Consider the following 27,070-nt stretch of genomic DNA (forward strand, 5'->3'; position numbering starts at 1 on the left):
TTTGCTACCCTATTGTTCCTGTGACAGGGAGCTACAGAGAACAGAGGCTTTAAAATAAATGTTCATAATCTCCACCAGCCCTCTGGCATATTCTGCTGACCCTGGGGGAGTCTTACTGGGACTATATTGGAATTTGCCATATGTAGTAAGTGAGGGTTCAGGAGCTTGAAGCAGACAGCAGAAATGTCGTTTTCTGGGTAAAGCAGGACTGAAGACTCTAATAACTCAGAGGAATTACAGGACCTTTCAGCAGGCATATATTGTTAGGCTTGCCATATATAACAAAAGACGATAAATTATGTGTGTGAGGTTGTTTTGTGTTAGCACGGTGTCCGCACCGTGTGATACTAAGATGATAGATGCACTTCTAGTCCAACAGATGAAGTTCGCAACCAGTGCTTGAACCAGTAATCCCCTGTTTTTCCCTTGTTCCATTTGGATTACCATCCTCACTTGACAAAGGGGTGTAGCAAGGATCTGAACTCCTCTGGCTCTGAGGAGGTAGAAATTCCAGCTTTCTAGTGCAAAAAAAAATCATCTGCCAACAGATTGAACCTTCCTCCTGAATATAGTGTTTTGCCTCCTAACTCTGCTGGGGGGATTGAGAGGCCTAGCTCCTAATTTGGGCAAATTCCTAATATAATCTTCCTTCAGGTTTCTCAGAGTAAATCCACATACTTTTTGTAACAATAGATTAAATTGCTCGAGGTAGCAAAATTTTGTGCTGTGCATATGGGGGACCCTTGCAGGATCCTTCCTTACACGGCATATAACGTGAAGTGTGCTGAATGGAAACAGAGCCCTCTGCTGCAGTACATTTGCCAAATTAGTGTTTTACTCCCTTCTTTATCTTGGTGGCTATGCTGAAGTCTTTCTTTCTGCCATGCGGGAAGATCACCTACTGCACGAACCCTTCGTCGGTGCATCCCCAGGCAGTATATGTGCCGTAGTGAGGGCCACGTGCTCAAAGAGTGTTGTATTTACTAGTTGCCCAGCTATTGATCAAAGCCGAGCAAAGTTCCAGAGCTGCTTCCTTAAACTGGCTATTAGGAAGTCTAATAGCACAAATTTCAGTTGTGGCTAGACATGCAGACTGGCTACATTTGGCCACTGGCTTCCATTCTCTGTGCCACTAAAGATACCCTGTACGGGTCCATGCAGAAGACGACTACTCAGCTGATGTCAGGAAGAGAGATGGTGTGCAGTTCTGCTTTCTCGTGATGGTGCTAAGACCAGGACATCTCAGGACTTGGGAAGATATTTTTCTCAGGGTGAACAGACAGAATAGACTTTGTTTCTGTGCTGGGTCAGACTTCTCTAGCGAAGACTTACCCAACAACAACTAACAGCAGATGTCAGAAACCTAAATTGCCCTGATCCTTACCAATATTAACCTACAGTGACTTTACATCACTTACGTAATGTGTGGATAAAGCACAGCATAATACCATCAACACCGCTGTTTTTAGCATCTGCCACTCGCAGAGCAGCCCCCACTTACTGTCACCAGTATGTCACCCACAGCCTCGCCTGCCTTTGCGCCCTTCTGTAGTGAAGTATCTGGCTGTCCTGTTTCAGTGGTTCACCTGCAGTGGTCATCATGACCACAGAGCATTGGCCTTCCAAAGAGATGTACTTCTCTGTCAAGGAGCTGCCCGCCAAAGTTGCTTTCCTCTTTAGCTTCTAAGCAGATGAAGTACTCCATTCTTCTAATGATTCCCAGGCCACCATCATTTACGAGGGATCTTCATTCTGTCACCAAAACAATAACATCACTTGACCCCTCTTACTGATCTCAGAGGCCTCTTAAAGGTTGTAAACAGTCAGTGTAAGGCCTTTTTAGCAGTTGCAGTGATGGTAAGTGCTGTTTCTGCCAGTGGTCGTTGTGACATGTTTCCCATCAGCTTGTAAGTTCAGGATGGGCATTGTGAAAGCGTGATTGGGAGTCTCCAGAGACGTTCCCCGCATCCTCCTGGCTCTGACACCATCTGGGAGGAGACTGACATACTTGTAAACATCTGTGTCCCATAATATTGGATGACATTACTGAACATAGTTATCAGGATGGTTTTTTCCTTGTTTATTCAGTATTCCTCATTTGTTGCTTACTCGGTCTGTCTTCCCCTCGTCTCCCATCTCTTTCCGAGAGCCCTTCTTACAAAACCTTGCTTGGACTGGGAATCAATGTGTTGCCATCTTGAGGTGCCTTGTAGCCAGAGATGCGTGTTAAGGGGAAGACCTTCAGTGGAAGACCCTGTTTATGGAGAGGAAATGTGTCCTATTCGGAGCTGAGAGACCTTTCTTCTATAGGTAGTCAAGTGTGCTGTTGGTTTAAGCTGGCATATAGATTCCCCCTGTATCTTAGCAGTCTGGCACTGGTTGCAGCTCACCTTTCTCACCAGTGGTTCTTTTTCTTTGCCTTGACTGACTGATAAAGGAAAGTCCAAGGGTGTAGTAGGTCCCACTAATGATAATTTTCTTCTTCATTGATTGTCACCTTGCGTAGAACCAAGTAGGATCAAAACAACCGAACAACCTGGTTGGCCAGATGGGATAGTAAAGGATGATTTTGGTCAGAAAGTCCAGTCTAGGTTTTTTGGAACTTTAGGGAGAAACTGTGCAGAAACAGAGGAAACCTGCTGGAGAAGTGTGTTCAAAGAACAAGGCTAAAGCAGTAGGCACAGCACCTTGGTGGGTAAATGTTTCATATTGGACTTCCCAGTTACATGTGACATGAATGACCAGCTTAAGCTGTGCTGCTTAAACTGTGGAACATCTGAATATGAGTTTGAAAGAAGTGATGTGTTTGTATTTTTGTTTTGTTTTGTTTTTGCTTTGTTTTGTTTTCCCTTCAGGTTCGGGAATGAACAGAAACAGGTCAGTGTGGTTCAGCCTGGAGGAAAAAAAAACAAAAAAAACAAAAAAAAGGTTTGGTCTGGAAAGTCTTCAGCCTCCTAAACCACTGTAGCCCATGGGTAGACTCCTACTTAGCATATTCTCAATATGAAATTACCATTTTACGTCCTTAAAAACCATAATCAGGACTAACAGAGATGACAGTGCAAAACCAGAAGTTTTGATTGCACTGAATGAGCATTTCTAAATGCTGAGAAATAACTTTTAACGTTGAGGAGGGAAATCAGTATAGAAGCTCACTTTAATTAAGGGAGCAGGAAGCTCGGTTACCCTCCTTTTGGTTTCCATGAATAAAAGAGAACTCCTCTTGACAATCCATTGGGATTTTTGAACGTGGCAGAATAAGTAAGGAAAGCATTTAGTTACAAAGCAGAGTATCCTATATGCCAGCACAAAATGTATTCAAAGCTCCTTGAATTCTCAGAGGAACACTGCAAGAGAGTCCCTTATAGAGGTGATTGAAAGTCACTGCACAGGAAATCAACTTCTCATCCTGTACATAAACATGAGCCAATTCTACTATATCTGGCTCTCAGGGCAGTACACACAGTAAATTGTTAACCCCACCACCTGACCTAACCATTTATCTTTACTTCTCAGTATAGTTTTGGCAACTGCTGAGTAATGAAAGAAACATGGAATGCAGATAGCTCTGGAAAAAAACCACCACCCTCGGATACAAACAACCCTTTAAAACAGCAAACAACAGGAGAAAATGAGAAATTGCATGATGCAGTGGGTGGGTCTTAAATATGGTTAGTATAGAAGAGAATTAACATCTCTGTAGAATACCAGACATGAGAAGCCTGGATTTTCAATCCTTCACATCTCTTCATTATGCTAGCATTGTGCTAGCACAAATAAATTAATAATTCCCCCGGACCTTTGTGAAAAAATAACCACAGCGCCTTCCAGATTTCAAAATGTAAGCTGTGTGTGTTTTTACTGCTGTGTGTTATACATGAAGGTTGGCTGAAATAGGTTATCCTGCTTATAGAGTATTGTTCCCATATGAGGATTCAGGCTATGCACTCACAGCTGCTGCTCTCCAACATGGACTCTCAGTTCCACTAAAATCAATAGCTGGCACAGCAGGGTACTGTTGTGCAGTGTGTAAATAAATGGGTGTCATTGTGTCTCTTACTTTTTTCCCCCCTTTCAGATTTAGATTCCCTTTTTTCAGGGTTTACATCAGTGTGTGTCTGCAGTGCAGGCAATACGAAGCAGAGCTGCTTAGGGAAAAAGCAGCTTTTTTTTTTTTTCCCCTTCTTATACTTCCCCCATAGGATTTTCAAATAAACAACAATTGCATTAATTATGTTATTTGTCTCCTTACAATCGCAGTCAGGAAAAAACAAATAAAGCAGAAACCCATTTTGCAAGTGTCAGTTTTATGACAAAAAGGAATTCGCAGTTGCCCAGCAGACAGCTCTCTTACATACCAAGATGCAGGAAAAGTGTCCTAATAATAGCGTTCTCCTTTTGCTAAAATTTATCTTCCCTCCCCCATAGGTCTTGCACCTATAGCTGGAAATATCTGACAACTGGGGCTGTAGGAGCCGCAGCTCTGCTGCTCAGTGCACTGACTTTGAAGTTGTGTTTCATGCGTTTTCTTTTTTATTCATGCATCTGGTCATATAGAGTGGTTTACTTTTTTTGGCTGCAGACTTGGCAGATACAAAATGCAGATGTTGTTCTTCTGACTTAAGCTGCTATTTTAAACTTTTTGGCCATCGGTCGAAAATTTTAGGGCTCGGTTGTTTATTTGCTTATCATCAAAGTGGTTTTTGTCGTATAATTCATAAGCAAGTATTAGCTTTCTGTGTTTACTTTCAGAGTTTGAGATTAACAGTATGGTCTTTTTTTTTTTTTTTAAACTGGCATGCTCTTTTGATTAATAATACAGTAGAATATGTTATGCCTCAGAGCGCTTTTATTTGCCAAAACCCAAACAAAACAACCCCCCGAGCCCCCCTCGCGCCGTGCCGCAGTGCTTTCCCTTTAAGAAAACCATATCTCTCTCCAGATGCCTGCATCTCTTTGATACAGAAGGGTACACTAAGTTCCATCTATAAACAGAATCCACTAATTAAGAGTAATTGCTTCGGAGATTGGTACAGACTATTCAGAATCAGATGCATGTTCCTCTCAGATATCCATTAGCCCCTAATAAGATAATGCAGATGTGCCAGTCTGTTTCCTGTTTCCTCCTATTGTACCTTTATGGCCGTATATGGACCAATGGGACGGGCTGAACAATAAGTGGATGTCCTTTTGCTCCCGGAGCAGTTCTCAAAGGAATGTTTGTTATTAGATTGCTTTTTCTGTTTAGTTTCACATCACTATGCTAATAAAGGAAACATAACACTCCAAAGGCTTTCTTACTTCTGCCACTGGAACTAGTTTATTGTTTAATTAAATCTCTTTGGAGAGCCAAGAAGGCAAAACGCAGCATCGCGCGGCTGGCGGCGACCTGTGGCAAACACCGCGCTGCTTTGCCGAGGGAAGTTTCCACACGTTTTTTAATAGTTGGTCGTCTTACTGTATCTGACTGATTTACACTCGGCTCTTGCTAAATCTGCTGAATTATTCACTACTTGCTGCAACGCCATCGGCTAGCATAATAGGAAGCATGTGCACAATCGGGGATTTCAGTACAAACTACAAACCGTGCCTTAAATACAGTAAGGGCTCTTGGAGCTGTTAGTTCCTGACTTGTTTTGAAAACACCGCTAGGATACGTCTCAAAACTGCGGAATAAATAAGGACTTGGTCAACTCTGCCTCTTGGGAAAAGATGCGAAATATCACTGAGGGTTTTTTCAGGCGAAGTTCCTCTGGAGTTGTTTTTGCTGCTGGGAGAGGAGCAGCTCGCCTCTCCCTGCGTACTGGCCAGCCTGCCCTCACAGCCCGTGGTTCCTGTTTTAGGACTTCGCCGAAGATTTAAGAGGGGGGTGGATTTTGGCGTTGGCAAGAAAATGGGAAGTGACCTTACAGACTTCCTCCGTGACCCTGGAAACTTCAGGGACATCTATGCCACAGACGGCCGGGCGTAGAGCAGCAAATTGCCCGGTGCTGAGCTCCATGCTGCGGCTGGCTGGGCTGCCTGCAGCACGCAGGCTCCGTGCATAGCACATCCGAGTGTCCAGGATGTGTCCCCCTGTATTTGTGCCTTCGTCCCGCAGCTGTAAGGGAGGAGCAGTGCTGGTTCCCTCTGTTAGGAGGGTGTCGGGGTGGTGGATTTAGCTTAAGGGCTGCTGGGTGCTCAAAATGACTGCAGATTTTCAATGTTGCTGCAGGTAGGGCAGAATTCAACTGACCCCATTCGGAAGGAAAGGGGGAAAAAATGCAAAAATCCCGCTTCACTTGTAATACAGCTTAATTCCCTGCTGTGGGCAATGAGGCTGGTGGAAGACGGACATGGAGATGGGCTGGTGTTGGCAGATGAAGGACAGAGTGTGACCTTCCGAGTGGCACGTGGCCGTCACCAAGCCCCCTGGCTTGGCCTCTTGTCTGTCCAGCTGCTGATAGCATCAACGTCACCTGTAACAGGGAAAGGACTTCATGAATTAAAGTCTCTTGTAAGTGCAAAGTTTGGAACAATGAAGTATGTTAGAATAACAACACCGAATATTGTTACCAAATGGAAGCTAGATGACGATATAATGAATGGGGATTGATTCATTTGATATATTTTAGGAGAACTGACAGATGTGTAGAAAGCAGAACTCTTTGCTCTAGTAAAGCTTGTGCAAAGTGCATGTGAAATTAAGAGGAAAATAAAAGTTGGGCCACTGTATCTCCAGTAGAATTTGGAGCTTATATATGAAAATTTGTGGTTTTAAACCGCTCAGCTTCACAAACACCGAGAAGAAATGTGGAAGAGACAGGTACACCTGCTGCATTAACTGTAGCTGATAAATCTGCTGTCTGTTCTGCACTGGAGCTACTGTAGCCTCCTTCCCCTGTGGCCATCTGCTTTATCACTGAAGTCAAGTCAATAAAAGGCCTGTAAAAACCCAAAAGGAGGCATATGTTCTGTCAAAGAAGAGTCATTGGCGGCTGTTCAGTGCGGCATGGTGTACAACGCGATCATCTTTTGGTTTGCCTTCAGAGAAACTTTTCCGTGTGATCCTTTTCCACGTGCTGTTCATGCAGGGGGCCTGAGTGTGTAACGCTTGTACTCACGAGCAGTCACTTAGCACAAGGCTTGGTGGAAGAGGATTTTTTTTTTATGTACTGGGTAAATCCTCTGAGGTAGAGGATGTACTGGGTAGATCTTCCAGACCCTGCGGCGACAGCCATTTTCTAAAAATCTTGCCGGGTATGCATGGGGCAGAAATCCATGCTGTTACCTTGTGGGAATGGGTGTTCGGCTGCCGCCGAGGTGACCTTGCTGTCAGTTTGTCTTGTTCCTTATTTAAATTGAGGGTGTCTCATCAACAATAGTAGCCGGCTCCTACTGTCCTGTTGAGAGCAAGCTTGTTTGCTGCCTCCTCAAGGGAATCCAGGTGTAAGCCAGGAAAGATCACATTCAAGGTCTGTGTGGCATGGGAAGAACAGGATTGCTTCTGGGCAAGCGTCACACGGTCCAGAGAGGACACGTTCCTTCAGCTGTGGGGTGTTCAAGGGACCATGGCAAGGGACAGCAAGGGCAGGTATTAAAGCTGCCACTCATCCGGTGTCTTACAGTGTTCTGCGCTGTGGCACAGGTTTAGCTGAGGAAAAGAGATGTTTTCACCCTGAAACTGTCTGCAGTCCGTGAGGATGGCTGGTGTCAAATGCTAGGATCTTCACCAGCAAGCCAAGAGGAGCGAGCGTATGAATCCAGGGACACGAACAAAGCCTTGCCTTAGGTTCGTCAGAGTTTTCTTCTGTGTCACGGAACTGGCACAGGTGGGTGCAGCTGCTCTGTGGGTTTCCTGTGTTTTAGCAATTTCTAGTTTCCGGTGTCCTCTGCTGTGCAGCGCTGGAGATGATCGGTCTGTCACCTCTGTTAGCAGAGCCAGTGACTTCAAATCCCATCTGCTCCTTTGGATGAGGTGCATTACTAGAACATAGGCTTCTGTCTGTCTGTCTGTGGTTTCCACTTTGGCCATCTTGTAGGTGTTTGGCCACATGAACGTTTGTAACATCCTGCTGCCTCTGAGGAGCACTATTCAGAGTCGAACGATACGCTGTTTTGAGCGTATACCTTTTATATTGTATTATATATAATAATAATAATATATTAATATATATTATTATATATTAATATATTGTATATATATTATATATGTATTGTATTATACCTTTTACATTGTATTCACTTTCTGTCTTTATTGTGAGAGGAAAGCAAAGGAACAAGGTCTGAGGGTTTGTGTCCTGCACGCCTATCTGCAGAGCTATGTGATTATATTCTAGTTTGATGCCATTACATATTCATATGGACTTGCGTATAGGAGCTATAATACTGCTGCATTTTTTGATCACCAGGTACATCCCAGAATATGTTCCTCCAGCTGTGAGGAAGTGACAGGATAGTTTCCTGAGTGCCCTTGTTCCTCCCTGTCCTGGAGGAGCTGCTTCTGTTGCGCATGCTGAGTACTTAAACATCAGAATTCCCCGAACCGCAGCGTCGGATGCGTTTGGGTAATTTATGCTGAGCTCTGCATTCTTGTGGCTAATGGAGACATAATTGGGAGTAGTAGATAGTTTTGTAGAACGAATTTTAGTTCTGAAGGCCTACATAATTTAAAAATAGGTGACATTGATCTGTGATTAATTTAGCGCCTAGACTTTGGGGCTGGCTTTGATCTGCATCCTTCCCCCCTCCGTGTTTTTGCAAATATGTGGAAGTGTCATATTTTTGCCAGCTGTTAGAAAACATCCGTTCTTTGCATGTTACTTTGATACTTTGCTTTCCCTGTCTCTGAAGTTCCATAGAGCTTTAGCTAGGTGAAACAGAAAGCTACCTGTGGTGACCTGCCCCGTTTGTGTTATTAGGAGGTCGCTGTGTTTTGGCTGTGGAGGCTTCCCCAGCAGGTCTGATTTCAGCCACCTCCAGGCGCGTTGCTCCTTGAGACCGGGGTGGCACGCAGCCTCTCGCTCCTCCCTGGGAGCTGTGCGGTGACTCGGTGTACACCATCACGTCTCATCTCTGCGTACGTCTCTCTCCGTTAACATTAAAGGTATTTTGTGCATAATTTACGCAGTTATCAAATACTTACAGCTACATTGCTGTTATCCCCAAGCAGGCTGTACTCAGCACAAATTGCTGTCTGAAAACATGCACAGCTGGTAACCTTTGCTGGTATTCCTCACAGAGCAGAAACACTCCGCTCTTCTGTGACAGGCAAACATATGCATCCATGTTTTTTCTTCTTTTTTTTTTTTTTAAACTTGCTCATTTGAATTCGTACTGACAACTGGTAGGCTGAGTAGCAGCAGGGATAGTAAGCGCTGTTGCCGCAGTTCCCCTCCTCTGGAATTGCCTTTGCTTTGTGACCTTGACGAGTCATTTCACTTTTGTGCCTTTACTTTCACACTCCAAAGTCATCTTGCCGTTTGTTTTAGCCTATAACTTCTAAGAACCATGAATAAAATACCATTTAAGAGTTGGATTTTGCTCCTGTTCACTCACCGTAGCAGATGTAAGGATGTAACACGTTCTCTCAGAAAGCAGCCTTTCGGCAGCTCCAGACTGCCTCGGTTTTCGGTAGTAAAGCTTCGCTGTGTGGCTTCTGATGTATTCCCCCAGCAGTGCGTGTTGGGAGAACCTGGTGACTCCTGCCATGACGTAGGGTAATGCTCACGAGCCAAAAGCAACACTTGCTGACTTTCGACTGGAGCATTGCACAAAGAAGTCAAGGAGCAGTGGTTGCAATACAGAGTGGTTGCAGAGTTTCCAGTAGCTCTCAGGCCACCATCAGGACTGATTGTTTCTGAAAAGACCAGCTATTTGCTGTGTGAAAAACTAAACAGCTGTGGTGGAGCAAATTTTGCTGTTTGAAATAGCTCGAGTGCCCTGTTCTCAGCTTGAGGCTCTCACTCGAGTGACGGAGAAATTGAGGACCCCTCAGTAGGGTCCAGCCATTCGGATGAAGCCCCAGGAAGGTATTGTAGTTCAGGATGACTTTGAAGATGGTGCTCATGAGCGCAAGAGGAGCAATGCACGGGAGCGGTGTATTGCTGGCAGGTCACTCGCTCACTCTGTTTATGAGATAACACATGTTTTTTCCTTTTCTTCCAGAGCACAATCTGGAAGAACAGAAATGAAAAAAAAAAAAAAAAAAAGCCAGCAGCTAGAACTTGCACCGGTAGATGTTCTGGCAGTTTTTTGCATGGTTATCTTGAGTGAGAGGCAGTTAACCAACTTCCTGAAATTGTGTGTTTTCCCTAGTACCCTAATTTGTGGGAAAAGAGGAGTGTGAAACACAGGGTTATTAATTTTGCCTTGTAAACATAACTTTTAGAAGTAAAGCACTGAAGTAAATGGGAGCATGGTATAAACAGCTTCATGGCCCACCACCACTGGTTAGGTGATGTGGCTTTTGAACACTTGATTCAGTCTTTGGCAGAAGTAGAGGACAGAACCTTTGACAGGAGGGATGGGGAAGTGAGGCGACGGAGGGGCCGTGAAAAGCATTAAGAAGAGAAAAGGGGACATGGCTGGAGAATCAATTTTATTTATTTATTTGGTGATAGAGGCAGTCTATCCACCGCTAAACAGAGTGAATGACCAGTGAGATCTCTGAAGTGATAATAAGATAAACTAACTAACCTTTGCAAGATCAATCATTGGTAAACCAATTAGTATTTTAACAACCTAATACCAAATCACCTTCAGAAGCAGTTCCTAATGTCACAACTGAGACATGACATTGAAGCAGAGCACAGAGCTTCCTCGGTGTAATCAGCTTTGTAACTTTTACAGGAAAGCTGAAAGCTTTCACATACCTGGGAAATTTTTTTAGAAGTTGTTTTTTTCTCCTCCAATATCAATATTTCAGGTATTTATTGATGCATAAGCTTTAAAACTGACAGTTTCCAAAACAAGATTGCATCTGACCAGAAATTGCTTCTGATGTAAAACATTGGGCAAGGATGGGTGTTCTGCTATTAGCTTCAGTATAATGAGAATTTTACCCCCCAGTAACCATCAAGATGATCTTGTAGGACATTAGTAAATAGGTAATCACTTAACAAAAGAAGCAGGGGAGGGGGGTAGAAGAGTTTTCTGTGAATGTATATGTAAACATATAAAATCAAATAAAATACAGATTATAATCAATAGATTGTTTTCTTTTCTCACAGGCTGTATCAGTATGCATCTGTAGAGAGCAACTGTGTACCCAGAAAAACATTTGCATTAGCAACCAAACTGTGGACTCAGCGTAAGAAGACTTCCTGTGCACAGTCTTCAGAGCAAGGATGTCCTGGCAGTAAGAGCAGTAGGAAGCAGCAATGAAATTCAGGACGGGCCTGATCTAGTGAGTTACCTTTTCATCGTCACGCCGTCCGGCTCAAGCCATACCTGCAGGCTTGGCAGCCCTCTCCGTTCACAAGTTCAAGTATCTGTTTGCTGGCCTGGAGTGATGCAACATAATATTTACGCGCTGTGAGGTACTAACATGACAACCAGCAGCCGCACATGTCCGGTACCAGCAGTGAATGGACATATGACTCACTACCCAGCAGCGCCATACCCCTTACTTTTCCCTCCGGTCATCGGTGGACTGTCGCTGCCTTCCCTTCATGGACTCCAGAGCCACCCACCAACTAGCGGATGCAGCACCCCATCACCTGCAAGTAAGTGCTTGCTATTAATAGCTTTTATTAACCTTTGTTTTCCTTTAGCGAAGGCTGATCTTGTTCGTTCTGAAATTGGTCTAAGAGTAATTGCAGTTGCCCATCTGTGATTTATTTTACTTGGGCAAAGAGCGTGCATTTGTTTTGAAAATACCATTTTCACTTAATCCTGTTTTTGTGAAAATAAACATGCAACTGTATGACATACCAAAGCTGTGGAAACCAAGGGTGATAAAACCTGCTGTGGATTTTGCCATATCCTGCATTGCTGTGTTATCTGCAGAAGCTCACGCTGTGTTTAAAGAAACTTCACAAAATTAGCCATTGTGTTTTTTATTAACAGTAATGATTCCTCAGTACAGAATTCCCTTAAGTTGCACTATAATTACTACTGCTTTTGTTTTGTTTAGTTAGTAACTGCTTTCTTCCTGGGTAGCTGCTGAAGAGCTCAGTTCTGTGGCAGCCCAGTGGACAGCTAGCAGCTGCCCATGGCTGCAGAACTTGAGTTTGTGGTTGCATTTCACATGCAGCCATCTCACATTTTCAGCACTACTGAGTGTATCAGCTGGGCATGTTGGTTTTCATCACTTTGAACACTCATTTCTTGCATGGACTTAGTTTTATATATGCTTAATTGGCTCCAAAGTCATACCAAGTATATAAACTCTGTAAGTAGTCATAGACTCATAGACGACATCCACCGCGAATATCTCCAGAAATGTATGACTCGCGTGAGGAAAACCAGAGTGTATACAGCTTTGCAGGTCAGTTGTGAAGTTGTTTGTCTAAATGCATTACTGTGATTGTTCAGTATGAGAAGTCTTGGCTGAACAGCGACCTTGCAGAACTGTGCTCCTTACTGAAGGTGAAGGAGACTTGTTAAAGCAGCAGTCAATAGAAGGCATGTGAAGTTAGAGCTGCAAATGTGAATGGGGAACCCCAGTGAAGAAAAAGCTTGTCAAGAGTAAAGTCGTGGTTTTTGTGCTGCCTAAATACTAATTCTGGCTTTGTGTCTCACATATATATAGTTGAAGACTGGGCAGTCTTGAAGGTGTGTTTGTGCATGCGTGTGTTTTGTTTTTGCTTTCTCCAGCTAATGCAGGCAATTTTCATGCATTCACATGTGAGAATAGGTATATCAGGTCAGGCCTGTGTTTGGCCTGTTTTATTTTTATTGGAGATGGAAAAACAAAATGTCTTAAGCTAGGTCTACAAATAACTTTGGCTTTCCAATCCTTTCAGAAATTCTTAGATACTCTTCAGAATACCATACTGAATTTATCCCCTGATACTGCAAGAACACTCATCTTTTGCAGAAATAGTATTATCAGTTAATGGGAACTTTCTTTTTGAAATGTACATTGATAAATGCCAAACATAAATGGTTAGTATGTGGGTTTTTTCTTATCTATGAGTTGTTCATGTGGAATTAAGACTGAGTGGCAGACGAGTTACTAATGATAAATAAATCAGTTAACGTTCAGACTTGGGGGGGGGGGAGGAGAGGGGAAGTAGTACTAAGTGTGAATTTCTGTAGATACGCAAAATAAGAAGCTAATACTGAATTCTTGGGTCTGCATCTGCTGACTGAGCACGGCAGTCTGGCAGCTGTTGTGCATAACTCAAGGCAATAGTGTTTGAAAATACGAGCTAAAATTATGAGATACTGAGGAGGGTGACTGGAATGAGAGCTTTTTCTCAGACACAGTCCCCTGCAGGATTACTCTTCTGGTCTTTGTTACTCTGTTTGCTTACCTTTGGTAACGACAATCTCTTTTGTTTCCAATTCTGTAGACTTCTGATTCTTAAGTTTAGGGTTAATATCACTAGAATTATAGAGACCAGTTCTGGGAAGCAAGCAGGTTGAGCTTTGGATTATGTCTTTCTTTTTTGTTGTGGGCATTATGAGGATTTTTTTTTTTTGTCCTTTTACGATAAATCCGCCCAGTGGGCAGAGGTCAGTATGACTGGCCTCTGCTAACATCAGAACTTATATGGATAGTTGAAAAATATAGATCTCGCTTGCAAAGACCTGGAGAAATCAAAATTTGGCCAAACATGTGCACCATATATTCTTTAGGCTATTGCATTTTTATCTTTCACATTCTTTCCATTCATGCTAAATCCAACAGAAATGATTTTACATTATAGGAGTGCTATAAAAATCTTTCTAATATTTTTTTAAAACAATGCAGTTCAACAGCTTTTTCCCAAAGTTACAATCATTTAAGCTTTCACGTTATTGTTCTGTTGTATTTTACTGTCTTCATTGTCAGCTTTCCATTATGCCAGATAGCATAATGCAACATGATACGAGGTTATGTTAATCTACAGTTGAAGTAGGTATCTCCAGTTCTATTCAACAGACAACAGCATATTAGATGTATTAATTATGTGAGCACAGAGAACTTAGAGCAGGAGTTTGATGCAGAGTGATTTAGTTTCATTGATGTTAATAATGGTGTTACCTCCATGCCCTGTGACTTGACTTCTGTTTTTATACTGAGATACATAGTGCAAAATACTTCATAATTAGAGGGTTGGTCACAGTGCTAAAGAGGTCAGAAGATGAAAAAAATATTACTTTTATGCATATGTGACCTATGCATTAGCACTGAATAAGTAGAAGAGACTATGGTCAAGAAGATCATTATTTCTGTAACTCCGATTGATTTACTTGGCACTGTACTTGTCCAATACAGCACAAAGCTTGTGTTGCCACTGTTGAGATCAGATGTCATGCAGGCTTCTGTGGTTGTATTGATAATGAGGAATCACTTCTATATTAAAAAAATTAGCAAAGATTGTCTCTGGAGATTACGGCTTAGCTCATCTAGAAATGGTATTTTCTGCTTCAGTGCTTGGACTGTGTAATTCTCGCACCTGAATCCTTTAGAAACCTCCACGTATTTTCTAGAAAACTCTCTCTGGAGTTGGGTTGAAGTCTGGCAGGGAGGGAAGCTGAAGGCGAGGCCTTCCTACACTTTTTGGGTGATGCCACAGCCTAGCTCAGACCAACAGATCTCACTGCAGGACTTTGGGAACAGCACACTTAACAGGTCCTGCAAGCCTTGGGCCTTGTACGTCTGCAATAGGAAGATCACAAAATGTTAGTGAAATGCCTGGAGGAGGGGGAGTAAATAAATTTTGGTAAAGATTGTAACACAATATCTTGTTAAAGTAAAAGCTGCTTAAGTGAAATTCAGGTGAGTGGAGATCATGTTAACACGGGCAATTCTCTCTGTCATTCCTGGAAGAAGCATCTCATCCTGCCAGCACGAGACCTGGCATTGATACTGATGTTGCCAGAGACCAGTAAGGAGACTGTTTAAAATATGAGAATACCAGCTTAGGAAGAGCTACCCTCTTTATAAAATGTCCATTATGGTTGTAACTAATGCATTTAATCTCTAGAGAAAGACTATAAAGATCAGTTAAAACAAACAAACAAAAAAACATAAAACAAGATCAGCAAAAACAACAAAAAACAGCTGAAAAAAGATCCTAAGCAAGTGAAGAACCACCTGAAATTTGAGAAAGGTATGTAAAAGCCATGCAGATCATTGGGGTATATCTGCTCATTTGAAAGCCAGCGAGGAAGACGCTGTCTTTATAGCACAGCTGATGGAGCCACAAAGCAAGCGGCAGCGTTGCAGTTTTACAGGCGAACCTCAGCACAGATGGATCCACTTGCTCCATTGGTAAAGCATCTTGTAAAATTCATTTCTGTAATATTTCTTTGCCAAAATGGTCAGCTTGTACTAGTTTAACACAGTTGAAGACAACCACAGGCCAGAGCAGTCCTGGAGCTACAGGGAGGACTGGATTTGGGAGGAAATGAGTTGCTGTCACTCAGATGCCTATCTGTCTCAGTGCGAGCTTGAACACCACCAGCCTGCACTCAACCTATTTAAAAGACGGTTGGTGTGAGCTGGGAGACCTTGGCATGGAGAGGAAAAAACATTAATCTGAGCTAATGCTGTGATTTGCATAATCCCCAAGTGTGCCCAGGATGAAATTAAAGCAAGTCCTGGGCAGCAGACACTGTGGGAGCCACTAAATAATAAAACACTTTGGCCGTTGTTCTCCTTCTGCTTGAGTTGAGCCTCCTGCTTGCGTTGGGTGATGCACATAGCCCGTGGCATTCAGCGGGAGCAAGCCTGTGTTCTGCCTCTGGTCCCCGACACCTTCTGGTCTGTAGGCTGCCCCCGTGAGCCTTTGGGTCCTCGTGTTCTGCCTTCATTGCTTGCGAGGGGCAAGGAGCAGGAGTAGTTTGGTAAGGGGACAGGGGACGGCGGTGAGCACGGTACAGGGATGTCCTAGAACTTGCATAAACTTAGTAAGATTGCTTCATCCGGATAGTATTAAAAAATAAACACAGTAAAAAAATCTGAATGTGTTATTTAGAGGGCTGTTGGGATATCAAGGAGAAAAGTCAGTACTAAAGTCACTTGTATTTTGGCCAAGCTTTTCCATACTTTTCAGTCTGGGGTGTTTTAAAAGTGCATTGTAAAGAAAGAATAAAGGACTTTCTGTGCTTTTTTTTTTTTATGTAAGTCTTTTAGGTTAGAGAAAACATATGGAAAATAGGATCACCTGAGAATCTGGAAAAGGTAGACAAAGAACTTGCTATGACATTACTTTTTGGATAGTGCTGTGGTGCTACGTAAATACTAATTTTTATATTTAATAGCCAGTTTTGCATCTGAGGCTTTTCAGACATACTCAGGCTAGGCAGATTGTGGTTTTAAGCATTGTTTTCTGCTGGAATTGTTTTTGCCCTCCGTTACTGCTGGTTATTTACCACTTGAACTCCAACTTAAAGATTGCTTGCTTTTTTTTTTCCTTGGGAAATGGATTTTCCACTGATATCATTAAAAGTACAGTCAAATCCAGTGTTCCTGGTGTAGTACTGCAAGATATTTTTGCCAGCCCCACCCGTTGCAGGAATTCATTTGCTTTTCCAGTTCTGTTGTTAATCATTATATTGACACAGAAAGTCCTCCCAAAAGCACTCTTTGGCAGATTACATTAAATATGAATAGCAGATATTCATTACGATGTGTTGCCCCCAAGAGAACTCTAAACTATCTGCACTACTCATGAACAGGCAAATACACTAATTCTCCAGCTATTCAAATTATTTTCAAATAGTTTAGTGTCTCTCTAATAAAAACAAGAATGTCTCTGTTTCCCTTAATTACTTAGAAGGTCAAGGACTCCCACATCTCACTTTACTTCACAAGATGGGGAATATTTCTGTTGGAGGTTGGAGTATGGTTAATACATGATGGATTTTCTTCAGTTGGCATAGTTACGGAGGCAAATGCTGTCTGTATTGGAGTTAAAAAACAAAACAAAACAAAAAAAAAACAAAGAACCTACCCTCATCACTCTTTGAAACTCTGGAAAAGTCTAAAATAATAATAGTTGAATTAGAAAAAACGTACATGAATTACCCTTGTAAAAAAAACTTCCCTTGCTTGATTGCAGTGAGCTGTTTCTTGCCTTCTAAGTTTTTTTAATTTGTCCCGAGTCCTCCCTTTCTTCCAGTCCTGTTGTCTTAGGAAGGTGTGCTCCATAGTCACTTACACATCTGCAATCAGCAGGTTAGCTTTTAAGGTTTCTTTACCTGTCCAGTGCATGTGTTGCACATCTTTATTGAGAACAGAGAACATGTGTTTGCATTCAGAGAGAGGGGGATAAACACAATATGAATATCAGGTTTCTCGGCTACAGCCAGCGTTGCCTCATGCTGGCAAGTCTAAGGAGAAATGTCCAGATGATCCCCTGCAGTTATCATTCATGACCTTAGAAACCACTGTTGCTTTTCAGTTCTTCTGTTTGCTTTTTATTATTTTCCTTGTTATTATTTTACATTCATTTTCTCCTGGTTGGCTTCTTTCTGTAGCTTGAAAGCATCCATACTTCTTTGATTAATGAAGTTTTATCACATTATCATTTTCTGATTGCAATTAATCTGAAGCTGTCAACAATTTAAACGTATCGTTCAGGTGTGTTAGAACTTATTTCAGCCCTGTCACTTTCTGAAGTAAATGGGAGCACCTCTGCGCTGAACGCAGCAGGTTGCTCGTCCTGTAGGTGAGTCCTCGGCATCGTGTGGATGCACCGCTCTTTGGGCTGGAGCAGGCAGCTTGCTCATCTGAAAGAAATCAGTTCTGGGTGTGTAAAGGCAGGAATTTGCTTCCTGGGAGGAAGCCGAACGTGGAGATTGCCTACCTCCCTGGGCTCGCACGGGGAGTGGATCGTGTCATTCTGGCATGTGCGCCGTAATTGCTCTGTGCCTCTCTCCTAGATTTGCTATGGTCTGGAAGAGCCTAGCGCTTGGAAGTTGAATAAGGCCTGTCAGAGAATTGCTCCTTCCCTCATTATGGGCCCCGGAGCAAGGAAATTCCCCAACAAAATGCCGTCTTACCTAAGGCTGGAAATATGTTTCAGCGTAGTATTGCTAACGACCTTTTTCCTCTTCTGTGGCCCAACACAAATAACGTGCAGGCACTCCCAGCACTGGCGAGGAGCACTGGAGGGCTGGTTCCAGTCCCCACACTGGCTTGTACTGGGGGACCTGTTGCCTGCGGGCTTTACAGCCCCCATCCTTTTTTTCATGAGATTTACACCCTCCACCCCATGACCGTGTGTCCAGTGTGGATTCATACATCGCATATGAAATACGCAGTCGACCTCTCAGAAGGAATATAAGGCCAGACATGAAGTTTGGCAGGGTAACAGTGCTGCAAGTTTGCAGAGCGTGTGTTGTGTTTCCAGTCCACATCAATAGGTGCAGTCCTCCGAAATTGTTAATCGGGCGATGTTCACTGTTAACATCATGAACTATTAGCTCACATTTTGCCAAGTTTCCATTTGGAGGTATACGTTCAGCAACGACAGTTTAAGAAAACCTAATCATGTTATTCTAATTACATGGAGAGTTTCCATTCAGTCACATTGCAGTGCCCAAAAGACGTGTCGTTGGGGAGGTTTTGTAAATCTCCCCCTTCTCCTGGCCCCCCCCAGTGCTGGCCTTGGTACAGATGTTTCTCCTTTACTCATTTTTGGGTTGCTATTTTGTGTTTATTATGCTTTTAGCAGTATGTGGCATTTAATTGGGAAGATTTATTTAAGATTCGGATAGGGCAGTTTTCCATCATGAGAGACAGACTTACTGTTTTCTTCGTCTAGAGTTTCTTTCCCTTTTGCTTGTCTAGGGAATAACTTGTATTATGTGGGCTTTTCAGCTGTGTCAATGACAGCATGTTTCCCATTTAAAATGATAAATACCCACCCTATCTGCTGAATCTTGAAAGGGTAGGGAATCCTTTTTCCCTTCCTTTGTCCTTCAGCACTCCGTTTCCTTTCTTACTGCTCAGAATAGGCCTACATCAGTAATATTCATAAATGATTTACAAAAGTAATTCCTGTGTAATAGCTTGGGACGTCAAGATTTTATGATGCTGCCAGATGTGCTATCAAACAAAATTATCTGGTTCAAAAAACTTGTGATAAATCTAGTCAGAGCAAATTCCCGAAGGCAAACTCACCCTCTACAAAAGTAACTATATCTTATAAAATTGTTAGATTCTCCTTTACCACATGTTTGAAATCAGACGTAAGGCAACAGTTTTATTCACGTGCAAACTTATGGTTGGGGTAAACCAACAAACAGGAAGGACAGGCCTTAAGTATCAGAAATCTCCTTTCCTTTCAAAACACCACGTACGTTCAGAGGAAATGTCAGAGTAAATATCAGAAATAGTCAGAAAACCCAAACCTGCATCCCTAAGATACTCAACTGTTTTGTCTAGGTAATGCATTTTTAGAAAGTGGACGTACCTTGAATATAATGGGCCAGATATTTTCGGTGGCTGGTCTCAGTCTTGCCGAATCTCCTCCAGCTTAGTCTGCCGAGCTTGCCCTTGCCGTGTCGGAGACCTGGGCATGGTGCCCCGAGCAACGTGTCTCACACCCGCCACAGGTGTGTGCTTGGTCTTTTACAGGCTCCCCATGGTCAGCAGGTTGTGTGTTTAGGCCAGGAGCTCAGGTGGTGAAGGAGGGAAGCGCTGTGGTCCTGGCATTCTTGTTCTGTCAGCATCTGTCTTTCCATGCCTCCGTGCTGGAGACGGCTGGGCCCAAGAAGTGCACCCTCGGCTTACTCTGGCAGGTTTGCGGTGACCCTTGCTTCTCGGGAGAGCCCCCCAGGAAGTCCCAACTGCCTGCACAAGTGAGCCCCACCAGCCTAAGTAGTGCAGGTACGCTGGAGGAGCGAAGATGTTGAGTGTGATGTTCATCCCGTAGTTTGAGGCACTTGGGAGAGAGAGACGAAGGTCCAGGCTGGGAGCTTTTGGGGGAGAAAAGCTCAGTTCAGGCGACGGAATTAGGACTTGAAGGGAGGAAGGGTTTGGTTTGGTGCAGTGGAGGGAGGGAAGGTGCCTCTTGAACACTTGTGGGATGCCACAGCTTTGAGAAATATGCTTCAGAGCTCGGAAGTAGTTTGAGATGTTTATGGACTCTGTGTGGCCTGCTACACAACATGTTTGCTTACAGCTTAGATTTAGATGGAGCGCTATTAATGTATGCAAACGATAGGTGTGGACCTCCAAGCAGAGCTTGTTCTTTGACATTTCTCAGTGCTGAAGGCCAGTCAAATTTAGATTTGACCTCAGCACGAGCTTTCCGGAGCTTGGTATGTTTAAATTTGGCCTGAGGCTCGCACTAACATTCATACTTACTCTTTCAAAGAAATCTGAACTGCAAGCAATAAAGACGCAGAACATTTTTTTGAAAAGAGGAGAAATGCTGTGCAAAACTCACAAAAATACTTCCCTCATTTCTTCCCTTCCCAGGGATGGATTCAGAGCCCAGCGTGGGTGCGCAGCTCCTGTGAGGGCTGCAGGGACCGCCTGAGGTCACAGCTGGAGATCACCGTCTTCCTTACCCGTGCAAAAATTACCTCGTTGCTCCTCAGGAATGAAAGGCTTGATCTTTCAGCTAGATCAGTAGGGGCACATTCGAGCACATAATGTTTGTTCTGTAAATTTAAGTCTGAAATGCTTTGGGAAAGCTGGCTTTTAGTGAAGATGTATTTTTATATTTGCAGTAATCTGGGAATATAATTTGAGGTATCATGGGGAGAAAAAGAATATGCCTATGCAGTTTTCACCTCTCAAAGTTAAGAGTCCAGGTATGTTCCAAGGCTTCCTGACATAAAGTACCTCACTAGGACCTTTTCCAACTCATAATGTTTTTTTTCCAGTCAATTTTCAAATCCCTAAAAAATATATTTTATGAAGGAAATGCTAGAGATCCTTTAAAAATAGCTGTAGTAGCATCACATTTTCCACCCTGTATTTAGAAACAGAAAGAAGGATGTCCTTCAACGCTACTGAATACTCCAGGGGAGGAAGGTGATGTCCTGCCGCCCGGTCTGCACAGCCTGCAGGAGTTATCAGAGGTTCCCCACAAAGGCTGGCCCTGCTTTATGAACCTCTGCATCTGAATTCGAGGGAGAAAAGACTTGGCTTCCTTTAAAGACTGAGAGTGTCCAAGCCAAAAGACAGAGTGCTGCCCTGTCACAGTCAGTGGAAAATGCAGTGCAGTTCCCATTGTGATTTTATTTGGGTACCGTGTACTTAGTAAACTCGCCCCACCATGGAGCGAGATTTCTGGCAAGGGCAATGACTAGGGGCTACAGCAGAACCAGTGGAAATCCCCATTATTTCTATTCTTATTCCCTTCTTATCCTCCTTCCTTCCAAGCACTGAGCGGTACTTGTTTGCGTGTAACGATCCTGTAGAGAGATGCATGGTCATTAAGTCTGGAGTCCTGAAACGAGGCCATGTTGTAAATCTGCAGTCTTTGGAAGAATTCACCTGCATACCAGCATTACCTAAAAGCTATCAGTGAAGGCATTTGGTGGGAAATAGGACTGTATCATGTAAACAAATCTGTTTATTATATATTGCTTTCACATTGCAATTCCAGGATCAAGAGTTCTGTTATTTGAGAAATTAAATCCTGTGAGAATCATTAAAAATATAGAAATAGTGATGTCATTGCGAAATTAACTAGCTATAAACCCACGGGGTGACATATCAATTCATAAAGGGAATAGCAAAACATAATGCAGGGCACATCTGCTGCTCCGATTCATGCAGAACTATAAGCCTATTGGTATCTGCAGACCACTTGAAATTGAACATCTGTTAGAAGCACTTGAAAAAGCAGCATGAGAAGCTGTACACCTTGCAAAACATTTTGCTTTTGGTAACATCATCATTTCGATTGCATATTCTTACAGAAACTGTTATAAGTCCCCTTCTAGATCTTCCTGGCATTGTTTCCAAAATAGCGACAGTATGAGTAATTGTAAAAATAACATGGACTTTTCTAAGGACTTTCCTAACATTTTTATTACTTTTTATTTATTACACTGCTGCAATGCACAAACTGCTAGAGAATTTCCAAACAAAGAGGGAGATGCAATCTCTGTTCCAAGTAGTTTAGAATCAAAAAAAAAGACAGACGTATGAAGAGTACGAGAAAAGGGACGTGACTTCTGAGCCAAACGTTAGAGGTGAAGAAATGCTGACATCCTCGAATGCAAATCTTGTCGTGGTGCTTTAAAAAAAAAAAAAAAAGTCTGAATGCTTAAAAATGGGGCAGACTGTGGAGGCTGACGTGATTATTGTGAAGAACAAGGGTAAGATGCTGCAACTTAGTTCACCAAACCTGCATGTGCAGTCAGTGATCGATTAAGTATCGTAATTGAACTTCAATTGAACTGCGTCCTCTTAACTCTTAACTAAGCCAGTCAGTTTGACAGTCTGTTTCCCTGAGCTGCATGGTCCAGCAGAGTCCACCTAATTGGCAATTTTCTTCTGTTTAACAAAAACAGAAATGTAGCTAAACCACAAAGAAAAAGATTTCACTATTGGTTAACAGTGGTTGGTTTTGCTAAGTAATCTGACAGACATTTGGAACACATCAACTGTCTCATACCACTGCAGCCAAACATCTTGGAGCACGATTTGCTCTCATCCGCTTTTATTACTTGCAGAAGAAGCAAGCTCTGCCAGGATGTTATTTGAAGGGATGTTTGCCATTTTAATATGTAGTTACTTGGACGAACTTGGTGAAAACATATTGCAATATCTTTGATTTTAAGAATAGGTAATTGTATTTACTTGCAGTAAAAATTGTGAACTGTTGCTATAAGGTATTTGGGAAAGTAAATTAAAACATACAGCAATAGCACAAGTCACAGAAAATGTTCAATTTTGTTCAAATCCACAAGTACCGAAGTATTATATGGGAAATACTCCCCGTTTCACTTTTTTTTTTTTCCAATAACCAAAGAATTTTTACTTGTCGGCCAAGACATAGCTAAAGTGTTCCATAACAAAGGTAAAAGCCTAAATGAGGCAGTCCATCAACAGTGTGCATGTATAGGAAAAGTCACTACTAAGGGCAGTTTAATATGGGTTTCTGCCAAACTTCTGTCAAAATTGTGAAGCATTCTTAATGTATGTGTTGTTGCCTTTCTAACAGTGCTGAAAATATACACTGGATAACCCAGAATTTGCAAACATCATGAACTGTACACAGGAAGAGCGTTATCACTAAAATACAGAGTGAGATATGTGCATTTTTTTCTCCCTAGATGTTGCTTGATAGTCCATTTTTTAGTCACGTCTGGACCGTGAAACATCTTATACTGCCTAGAAATCTCCGCAGTTATAGTCCCGACATGAAAGCAATGAAATGATAAGAAATGTGTGTCCCTATTAGGTAAATTTCTTTTGGAAAACAATGTTTCAGAAGGTCTGAACAAAGTTGTTAAAACTGCTCTACTGAAGTTCAGCAGTGACTCCCTGCTATGCATGTCTCTTCTTTCTGGCTGGATTCACTGAACAAATTTTGGGGTATAGCTTTTTTTTTTTTTTTTTTTTTTTCTGGAAGAAAAATGTACTGTTGGGGTCAGGTCTCTTGTTTGGGGTGGCCAAAGAGCTATACAATGATGTACAATCACACAAGGAATTCAGCATCCAAAGTCCGTTTTTCGCTTGTAGTTTCAGGTCTAAGTCCGCCTGTCCCACTCCAGCTGCCTTTACCCAAGAGCTCTTCAGTTAGTCTTTTTCTTTAAATCTTACCGCAAGTTGTCTGGTTGTGTCTCTCTTTAAAGTGATACCTGCGGTGGTTCTGTGCTTTCCTCCCATACAAAAGCAAACAAATGTATGTGTAAAATAACAGAAAACATTTCTGCTCCCTCTTTTCTTACTAGAGACATTGCCTTGCGTTTATCCTCCACGTAGAAAGGTCGCACCTTCGGTAAGGCGCTGTCTTTGCAGTGAGAGGGATGCGGAAGTGTTTTCTAGGAAGGCTAGGCTCGTTCTTGGTAGCCAGGAGAAGGGGAGATGGTCAGTCTGGGAAGGGAGGTTGAACCTGGATGGTGACACAGGAGGTAGGTGTCGCCTGGGTATTTGGTATAAAAGAGCTTGTAAATGTGGGAGCTGGTGAAAGAACTCTGCTTCAAAGTTTCTCTGAGATGAACCAGCTGAGGTTGGAGGTCTTCGTCTGTGGTCTGCAGAGCGCAGGTCGTCTCCAGAAGTAACAGAGAAGAAGTTAGAGCCACTCTGCTGGGTCATGTCACCTTCACCAGGCTTCCGATCAGAAGGTTGACGGTAAGCGTGTCTGACGATTTGAGAAAAATGTTGATCGTTGTCTATTGGTCCGGAAAGTTGGGAACCATTGACCTAACATATGTCCCTAAGGTCAGGGAGACTTATTTCCAAGGACTTGTGCCTGGGATCAGACATGAGCCTGTTAGAAGAAGCGTGAAGAACAGTTTATCAGAACAAAGTAGCCCTTTTTCTTAGGATGGACTGCTTTTCCTTATCTTTTCCCCCAGAATGCTTATCTTATCTGACGTGATTTCAGATTATCTTGTACTGTACAAGACACGGTTTTGGTTTTGATCAAAATTGTGTGCTGGGATACGTATCAAAGGGTGAAAGGGGCTCCCACGAGTTGAGAATTAGACAAGGGACAAACTTCTTCCTGACCCCATGAGTCTCTCTTTGTACACAAAGCGATTCCTGACGTTGCTCGGAGGCATGTAGTCACCTGTGTAACAGCGGGTGCCTGCACAGAGGGTGAGCAAAATCCTCCTGCGGTGCCCGGTGGTTCTGCACGTGGGCATCGTTGGCTGGGGAGCAGCTGGGGCAGTGGTGAACCAGGCCCGTCCATCTCGATGTTCACCACAGGCCTCGTCAGAAGGCCCTTTGACTGGCCACCCGTGCCACTTTTTGTGTGTGTTCAGATGTGTTCGTAATAACTAATTTTCTAAAATGCTAGGCTCGGTCAGCCCATGAGAAGCGTGTGCTTTCTTCCTGATCGCTTGTTATTGTCTGTGCGTGGTTTGCGTTGGAGCACAGCCACCGGGAGAGCTGGGGGAAGGAGGGCAGCCAGGGCCATTAGAAGTATTGCTAGTATTTCTGAGGGACAGAGGGACCAGGCTTCACCTGTGGCATAAATTTGTTATAGATTCCCTTTAAGATCAGGAAATGAGTACAGTCAGCGCTTCATAATTAACTGTGAGCGGAAAATCTCTGGAGATGGCTAAAACAGATTTGTCCACTTACAGAAGAAACACCATGACTTAACAGGTGTATAGTGCCTGTAATATGCTACTTAGGAGTTCTTCAGGCTCTGCTGCAAACAAAATATTATCCGACTATAATAACATTGTGAACCCAAAGACCTTAACTGGTTTCATTATCAAGTGAGCGCCTTAGGGGAAATACACAGATGGAAAGGCATTCCTTTCACTTGGTATAATGCTCCTGTGCCAGAGAATTTATGACCAGAATGTGGTTGGCCCCTACATGGGCGCATTGTGGAGGAAATGCATGAATCCATTCTGCTCTTTTTTCTTTTTTTTTTTTTTTTTTTTTTTTTTTATTCTCCCAACTTGCTTAAGGGCTGAGTTTTCATTGCCATCCCCAGGCTTCGGGACAGCAGAGCTGTTTGCGTTGTCTATGCCTCCAGCTGGAAGGTGGGGTTGTGCTAGCCCCTTCTTTCAGCATTGGCCTTAAAGTGTGTGCTGCCTTCTCTGCTTGCACGATGGGGAGGGAACAGCCCTTCTGCCCTGATTCACGCTACTCTCCCAGTCGTATGATGCTCATCTGGCATAATCGTGTGGAAATTAATTTATTTTCACTGGAAAATGGGTGAAGATGCAAGTCTTCCCTCTGTGTTCTCAACCTGTTTGTTAGGCTGGCTGGAGACAGCATGTACGAGGTAGAGCCCTTTCGCTCATGCAGTCTGAAAGGCTACGTGTGAAGAACAAAATCAGATATTAACTCATCATTTGTCTAGTTGAGGTGGCTGTACTTGCTCTGATTCATTAAATACCCTGTTGTTTCTCAATTACACTTGTCAGGAGGAAGTTGTGAAAGCCAGTTTTATTTTTATTTTTTTCTGAATTTGCGACCAGAGAAGCTAATGTTCCCTGTAGAGTCTGGTCTGTCCAGTGTGGATGATAGTTATTTAGGAGAACTTGGGAGCCAACCCTGCAGAGCACCTTAGGTAGTTGTATAAAATACTGTTGCTTTTCAGAACTGAATAAATCCATGAGTTTGGAAATCACAGGCAGGATATTTGGTATATTTTTGCATGCATGTGTGCACCTTGAGACTTGGTCAAGAACCCCAAAGGTATTGAAATGAAAACTAAATAAGTAATGAAGCTGTGGTTTAGTTGTAAATGTTAATGTTTTTGTGAGAGACTGGAGGAGAAGTTCGTGTATTATCCAAACTGGCTTGTTCGTTCCTTGTTTATGTATTGGTTTGCCCTCCCTTTGAACATTGTATATGGCCTCACTGTGAATAGTTCACGAATCTTAAAATGTTGCCTTCTTGTCAGTGACACTGATCATAGTGCAAAGGTCTTTTAAAATTTCATGCAGATCAAATAGCTCTGCTTTTAAAAACAGGTCAGAAAAAAGGTCACCAGAATCGTTCATTGTTGGCAAAACTACCTGTTTTTTCTGAGTCTGGTTCATAGAAACAGCTGAACAGAACCGATTTCACTGAAGTTATTGATTAAAAACAAACAGCCTCCCCCTTCCCTCCACTTTCCCCCTCTGTGGAACAGCCGTTTGGCATGAAAATCTTAGGCCAGATATTTTTCTCAAAGCTGCATGCTACCAAACGGTCTCCCAGCATGGCTGCTGCAGGCAAGCATAAGGATAAGCAACCTCGGCAGCCCTGCCTACAGCAACTTCTTGTAGTCGGAAGGTGTTTTGCACAGGTGTAAAGCCGTGATGCCGACGTGCATCTCGCTATTAG

At 42.9% G+C, this 27,070-nt stretch overlaps 1 protein-coding gene across 6 annotated transcripts in view; it reads left to right on the forward strand.

Moving 5' to 3' along the window:
* The window catches only part of RARB (retinoic acid receptor beta), a 331,576-nt gene that overhangs the window by 124,409 nt on the left and 180,097 nt on the right, over window positions 1-27,070 (forward strand). For all 6 annotated transcript variants that reach the window (XM_080579143.1, XM_080579145.1, XM_080579144.1 and 3 more), the window contains one exon: window positions 11,211-11,705. In XM_080579143.1, coding sequence (XP_080435269.1) covers window positions 11,528-11,705 — 178 coding nt within the window. In that variant the 5' untranslated portion in view covers window positions 11,211-11,527. The remainder of the gene's footprint in view (window positions 1-11,210; window positions 11,706-27,070) is intronic.

This window comes from Anser brachyrhynchus, assembly GCF_964034855.1.
Source record: "Anser brachyrhynchus genome assembly, chromosome: 2".
NCBI classification, from domain to species: Eukaryota; Metazoa; Chordata; class Aves; order Anseriformes; family Anatidae; genus Anser; species Anser brachyrhynchus.